Source organism: Oratosquilla oratoria, chromosome 24 (assembly GCF_046742065.1).
Source record: "Oratosquilla oratoria isolate Oo_2021 chromosome 24, ASM4674206v1, whole genome shotgun sequence".
NCBI classification, from domain to species: domain Eukaryota; kingdom Metazoa; phylum Arthropoda; class Malacostraca; order Stomatopoda; family Squillidae; genus Oratosquilla; species Oratosquilla oratoria.
Window position 1 is genome coordinate 59,300,175 of NC_134800.1, and position 7,176 is coordinate 59,307,350.

The 7,176-nt window shown below is 43.7% G+C and overlaps 1 protein-coding gene across 1 annotated transcript in view; it reads left to right on the plus strand.

Moving 5' to 3' along the window:
* Nucleotides 1-1,351, plus strand: part of LOC143038686 (protein phosphatase PTC7 homolog) — a 104,742-nt gene extending 103,391 nt beyond the window's left edge. The window contains exon 6 of the mRNA XM_076208239.1: nt 26-1,351. Coding sequence (XP_076064354.1) covers nt 26-75 — 50 coding nt within the window. The 3' untranslated portion in view covers nt 76-1,351. The remainder of the gene's footprint in view (nt 1-25) is intronic.
* Nucleotides 1,352-7,176: the final 5,825 nt, after the last annotated feature.

The following is a 7,176-nucleotide window of genomic DNA, read 5'->3' on the forward strand; positions in this document are numbered from 1 at the left end:
TATTTTTTTTTTCCCTTTCTTGCAGGAGGCAAGCCAGATGATATAACTGTGGTGTTAGCAACTGTGACACTGTAGGTCAAAGGAAGCAGTTAGCTGGGCAGATAAATGGCCTTGTATAGCTGCACCCATCAGTTGTATCAGAGCCAAGGTTGAGGACAGCTAAGGAGTCTTAATCGCAGTCACCGAGCCAAGCCAAGCATGGAGCCACGGAGGAGCAGCAGCATCTTGGCAGCATTTCAGACATTCCACTCTAGGGAGAGTTGTGTCAGCCCACCATATTGTTGTTCTTTTCATTGTTGTTGACCATGTTTCTTATTTAAGGCAGAAACGTCTGGTTCCGCGTGCCACCGAGATGACTGCAGGGACAAGGAGTAACAGTTTGTAGCACAATTAATTTGGAGTGGCTGCTACTGTTCCTTTTGTCCTTGTTGGTTATCCTGTATTCTCATTTGTTGTGTCTAGTCAGTTTATCTTCAATGCTTACTTACTAGTGCTGCCTGATCCTCAATTCTGTTATTTGGTGCAATGCTTTGTTGTGTCTAAGAGTGCTGCCATTCACCCTTGTGAACTGCAGTAGATTAAGGATTGCCAATTTGTGAGCTATTAGTTAGGGGCAGTGTAGAGTTTGACTTCTCTTGAATAGGTTGTCTTTGTCACAAGTGTAGTAACCATGTGACACTGCATCTGCCTTGGGCAACACAGCTTGCAACAGGTTGGACCTCGATGGCCCCTTCATAAAGCTACTGATAATGTGCAGGTCATGAATGGGTGGTAAGAAACACTGCCATCATGACTGCCATGCTGTGATGTTAAACAGTAAGATGGCCAGGTTGTGCCACAAAAGGACAGGTTAGCTAGGAAGTGTGTGGATGGGTAATGTGGGTGGGTGGCATTGTACAGAAGAGCCACCTGGCACACAATTTGTACAGTAAGAAATGCTCTGCATGTATTCATGCACACACACTTGCTAGCTTTCTTGCCCCTTCCCTCCCCCTTTCAATGGTCTGCTGGCCAAGAAAATGAAGCTGTGAACTTTGATGCTATGTCATGTAGTCAGATAATTCAAGCTTGTACAGCACTCCACCAACTAAAGTAGTTTTGTTTGTATGTTGGAGTGTTAAGGGCTGACCATATCTAGAAATTTTAGGCTCTAAGCTGCAACAACAACAACAGGATGCTTAAATTTTGTCGTCATTGCTGCTGTTGCTGCAGCTCAGATGAGTGGTTGTTGTTCAGCCCTTGAGAGAAGACAATTGTTGTAATGTTAGCTGGTGTACATAGTTGGGCATGTTGGTGTACATTGACTATGAGCTTGATGATGTAATATATTATCATGTATTATATTCATAAATATGTGTTTTAATTTACCTTGTGGTATGCCTGGGTTAGGGGATCAATGGACACAACTTTGTGAGAAATGCAGGTTTTATTTCCTCAACCTGCCAACAAGCAGCAGACACCAACATGGTGGGAGATGCCAATGTTCTATGGCAACTTGAAACAAAAGTAATCTCCAAGCTAAAAATGAATGGGATAATCGGGCATGATATTCTTCAGATTTTTTTCTTTTCCTGACAGTGATCTCGATTTTTTTGTCAAATTCCCGATTGTAATAAACGATCCTGTTTAGAAAAAAAAAATTTTTTGGTTGATGTGAAGTTTTGGAAGTTTCGTATGTCTGCTGTACCTGTGTGTAAGTGGTTTATTTTGCGCTGGCCAGCAAGTGATTCCTTTTGTGTAGCATTGCGTGGTGTGGTGCACATGTGTCCAGAGGTAGATTTTATTTTGGCTGAATTTATATCAATAGCAACATCAACAGAACAGCTTGCATGCGATTGTTAACTAGCAATTCAGCCCAGGGACTCTGCCTAGGCCTGTGGCCCCCTGACCCTCACTGGGGGCTCTGCCCCTGGACCCCCGGCCAATGTAGATTATTTTTGGTTACCCACTATCATGCCTGGGGATAATACATGTTGGAGTGTATGATGATGATAGGAAGCAGTGTGGTATGTGTCAGGTATGGTGAAGGTAGTGTACAGACAGTGCTGGCAGGAAATGGAGGAGATTGAGAGAAGCAAGTTAAAGTCTTGGGTTTGAAAAATGTCATGAGAAGTAAGCATCTGGGAATGGATGCCAAGTGATTATATCCCTATGACACTATGGGGCAGAGACTTTGAATCGAGAGAAAAATGAAAAAAAGTTTAAATGGGTTCAAGATGAAATGTCTTGAAGTATGGTAAGGGTTACAAGGTGGATAGAGTGAGATATGAGGAAAGGAGGAGAGCAGAGGTGGAAAGGGAGCTGACAGATGGGGCTGAATAAAGATTATCAGGTTGGTTTGAGCACATAGAAGTTAAATAAGGTTAGCGAAAGAGGTGGGAAGCAGAGATGTAACATTAAACATTGTGTGTGTGGGGGGGGGGGTCAGTACCCATGACGACTAAGATTACTCTGAAATAGAATTTGAAAAAACTAAAAAATATATACATATAGACCAATAGCCTAGACTTGAGATTTGTGGGAGGGATAGTTCTACAATTTTTCATACTTCTGTATATATTTGTACTAGAATGTCTTTACAAACATGTAGTGAACATGCAATGAATGGTGCTACTGTGATATGCCCGCAAGAGATGGCACTGATATCTGGGGAAAGACCAAGAACCACTGGAACCTGACCTTCCATATGGAGCCAGATGCATAATCTCAACCACCAGTCTCCACAAGGAAGTATTGCCCCAAGAGGTCTCTGGATGACAAAACACTCAATCATTCACAACCAGCCTATATTTCCTCTCCCATATGTGTGAGTTTCTCTCATTCCCATCCAAATACATCATTACTCTAGTGCCTGACACATAAATCAACCCAGGGTCATATGGACACACATGTAAACATAATTACCAAAAGGCCCTTTCCCCCTATTGCTAAATTCCTAACCTATTAAACATTTTAAAATATAAATAGGAAAAAGCCTATCCTCACAACATATCCAATAAGGAGTTCCCAAAGGAAAAGTTCAGCATTCTTTTCATATTAGTTATGGATGACATAAACCCTAATATATATATATGGGTTGGCTATACGAGTAAGTGAAGAGATGGGTAAATGTGTAGTGGAGTGGAAGGAGGTTTCCTCAAGGATAATGTGGATGAAGGTGAAACTGGGAAAGGAGATGTGGGTTTTTGTAAGTGCATATGGGCCTGGTAGTGAGAAGAGTGTAGAAGAAAGGGAGGATTTTTTGATAGATTTAAATGAGCGCATAGAGGATATAGGGAGAAATATCAATGTAAATAGTACTGCGATTAAATGAAGTGGCCTTGCTGTGGATGTGCTGTGTCTTGCGACACTGCTTCTGACCCAGGGCGGTGGGCAGGGTGCAGGGATGACCCGTCATCCAGGAGGTGCTCAGATGAGAGGGAGGGTGGGAGGGGTGTGGAGTGTATGTAGGGATGAAATGGGTGGGAGTGTTTTTATGCCTTTCCCTTTTTGGCTACCTCCCTTGTAAGGGGGAAAAAGCCTTGGTATATGTATGTATGTATGTAATAGTACTGGGAGACCTTAATGCTAGGGTAGGAAATGATCCAATTGATGGAGTGGTTGGGAAATGTGGAGTTCCAGGAAAGAATCATAGTGGAGAGTTGATGGTGGAAATGTGTCTAGAAAGAGAGTTGATGATAGCAAATACAGTGTTTCGGAAGAAAGTCAAGCATAAGTACACATGGGAGAGGATGGTGGAGGGAAGGGTGGTAGATAGAGCGTTAATGGACTATGCAGTGGTAAATAGGATTATGATAGGAAGAGTTAAGGATGTACATGTGCTAAGGGGAGAGGGTGGGGGATTATCAGAATTTTTTGGTGGAAGGTAAGTTGAGAGGAGGAAGAGGAAAGGGACAAAAGGTAGGGAGGTGCTTAGAGTGAACTCTTTAAATGAAAAGGAAAAGGAGTACAAGAAGAAGCTGAAGGAGTGGGAGGGAGTGAAGGATAGAGTAGAGCTAGGTGTGGAGGAGGAATGGAGATGGTTCAAGGAGGGAGTCACAAAGTGTGCAAAGATGGTGTGTGGAACAAGAAGGACAGGAGGAAATAGAAGGGTAGTGAATGGTGGGATGAGGAAACAAAGAAGGTTGTAGAAGAGAAGAAGCGAGCTTTCACAGATTGGTTACAAAATAGGAAGAGGGAGTCATATGAGAGATACAAAGAAAAGAGAAGTAAAGCAAAAGGTAAAGGAGGCAAAGAGGAGAGCAGATGTGAAATGGGGTAAGAGTATGACAGAAAATTTTGAAAGTAATAAAAAGATGTTTTGGAAAGAAATTAAGAGAGGAAGAGGAGGCGAATCAAGTAGAGAAGAAAAGGTAAAAGGTGCAGATGGAGAGAAGGCAGTAAGGGGAAGATGGGCAGAATATTTTAGGGAGTTGCTAAATGTGAAGGAGGATAGGGAGGGAAAGATAGTTGCAGTGGGAAATGCTAAGAAAATGACTGTGATGGGTGAGGAAAATGGAGGAGAAATAAGGAAGGATGAAGTGAAGGCAGTTATGATGATGAAAGCAGGTAAGGCACCTGGTCTGGATGGATGCCATGCAGAATGTCTAAAAAAAGGAGGTACAGTGATGGTGGACTGGCTGGTGAGGTTATTTAATGTTTGCTGGAGAGAGGGTAGAGTGCCAGAGGACTGGAGGAGTGCCTGTATAGTTCCACTTTACAAGGGAAAAGGGGACAAGTGTGAATGTAGTAGTTTCAGAGGGATTAGCTTGTTAAGTGTAGTTGGGAAGGCTTATGGAAGGATTTTGATTGAGAGGATTAGGAGAGGAACAGAGGGAGTAATTGGTGAGGAACAGTGTGGATTTAAGAAGGGTAGAGGTTGTGTAGATCAGATGTTTGTGGTAAGACAGTTATGTGAGAAAGCTATAGGAAAGGGGAAGGATGTTTTTTGGGCCTTTATGGACCTGGAAAAGGCTTACGACAGGGTAGACAGAAAGGCACTGTGGGAGGTTTAGCAGATATACGGGATAGGAGGAAAGCTTCTAGGAGCTGTCAAGAGTGTTTATGAGAGTAGTAGAGCTTGTGTCAGGATTAGAAATGGAGAGAGTGAGTGGTTCGAGGTAAAGGTGGGACTTCGTCAGGGATGCATTATGTCGCCCTGGCTGTTCAACTTATACATGGATGGGGTAGTACGAGAGGTAAATGCAAGGGTAGTGGGTCAGGGATTGGAGATGGTTAAAGAAAATGGAGAAAAGTGGGAGGTGAGCCAGCTGTTGTTTGCAGATGACACTGCGCTTGTGGCAGGATCGGAGGAGGGATTGAGGAAGTTGGTGACAGAGTTTGGGAGAGTGTGTGATAGAAGAAAGCTGAAGATAAATGTAGGTAAAAGTAAGGTGATGAGATGTACAAGGGGTGAAAGTACCGGATGTGTGTTTTGTGACGCCTGCGTGTCACGGCTGAGTGTACCCGCCAGGAACCGAGCGTGCTCCCCATGACACGCACGTGTCACAGTTATAAGCTGTGTGTATTGAGGGCTCTCAAGGCCTTGGTTTCTGGGTTATTTCTACCCACATGGTGGCAAGTGTCTGTGTTTACCAACATAAGGCTCCAGCCATTCGTGGGACAGTTTGAAATGTTTGTTTACGTAAGGTTGACGGGTCGGTAACGAAGGTGTTAAGGGAGAGCGACTGGAGGAAGTGGATAGTTTTACATACTTGGGTGCAAATGTGGCAGGAAAAGGTGGAGTGAAGGTGGAGGTAGAATGTAGATTGAGAGAAGCGCGTAAATGCCTTGGTGGATTAAAAAGTGTAATGAGGAATAGACATTTGGGAATGGATGCTAAGAGGAGACTATATGAAGGAGTGATTGTGCCAACAGCACTGTATGGGGCAGAAACATGGAACATAAGAAAGGAAGAGAGAAGGAGTTTGAATGTGTTTGAGATGAGGTGTCTGAGAAGTATGATGGGATTGATTGGATTTATGAAGTTTGTGGCTATTTGCCACGCGCCAGAGCCAAAGGCCATTCAGCGCATATATGTCAACCAGTTATCTATACATTAAAATACTAATATACAATCTATTAGAAGTATGATGGGGGTTACTAAGCTGGACAGAGTGAGAAATGAGATGAGGAGGAGAACAAGGGTGGAAAGGGGGTTGGGAGATAGGGTTGATGAAAGAGTATTAGGATGGTTTGGACACATGGAAAGAATGAGTGAAGAAAGACTAGTAAAAGAGGTATGGAAGGCAGATGTGGAGGGAGTGAACATGAGGGGACGTTGTAGGATGAGGTGGATGGATGGGGTGAAGGGGGCTTTGGGGAAGAGGGGAATGTCTGTTGAGGAAGGACAGGAGAGGACAGAAGACGGGTGAATGGAGAATGGTTATATATGGATGATGTTGTGATGCATGAGGTGGGATGGGGGGTGAGGAGTATGTGAGCAAATTTTGACGCAGCCTGAAGGGATTTCTCCCCGTCTTCTCCTTTATGCATGGGGGACGGAGAGGGGGGGTTGCCGATTTAATGAAGCGGCCTTGCTGTGGATGTGCTGTGTCTTGCGACACTGCTTCTGACCCAGGGCAGTGGACAAGGAGGTGCTAAGATGAGAGGGAGAGTGGTGGGGTATGGAGTGTATTCAGGGATGGAATGGGTGAGAATGATTTTATGCCTTTTCCTTTTTGGCTACCTCCCTTGTAAGGGGAAAAAAGCCTTGGTATATGTATGTATGTATATAAATATATATATATATGAGAGAGAGAGAGAGAGGGGCAGCATGTTATGGGATTAAAAGCTGTTCAGTAGCATGCGGTTGATTCTTTAGGGATATGGGACCACCCTATGGACCAGAGCCATACATCATTTTGTCTGTGACAGAGGAAATCTCTATTCATAGAGAAATGATACTTTATTATACTGTGACTGTCCTCTGTTATGTTGTCCCCCCACAGTCAATACTGTCCTGCACCACTTTTCTGATTTTTGTTTTTGTTTTAAACCCTATGGTAGAGAAGAATACTGCCACCAAGTGCTCCCACTTGAGTTGTAAAAGGTGACAAAAATGGGACTGGAATAGGACTAGGCATCTTATCCTCAGTAGCCCCAAAGGGTACATTCCTTTAAGAACATAAGAATGAAGGAGACTGCAAGAGACCATAAGGCCTACACTAGGCAGCTCCATATCCATCACCTGTCATC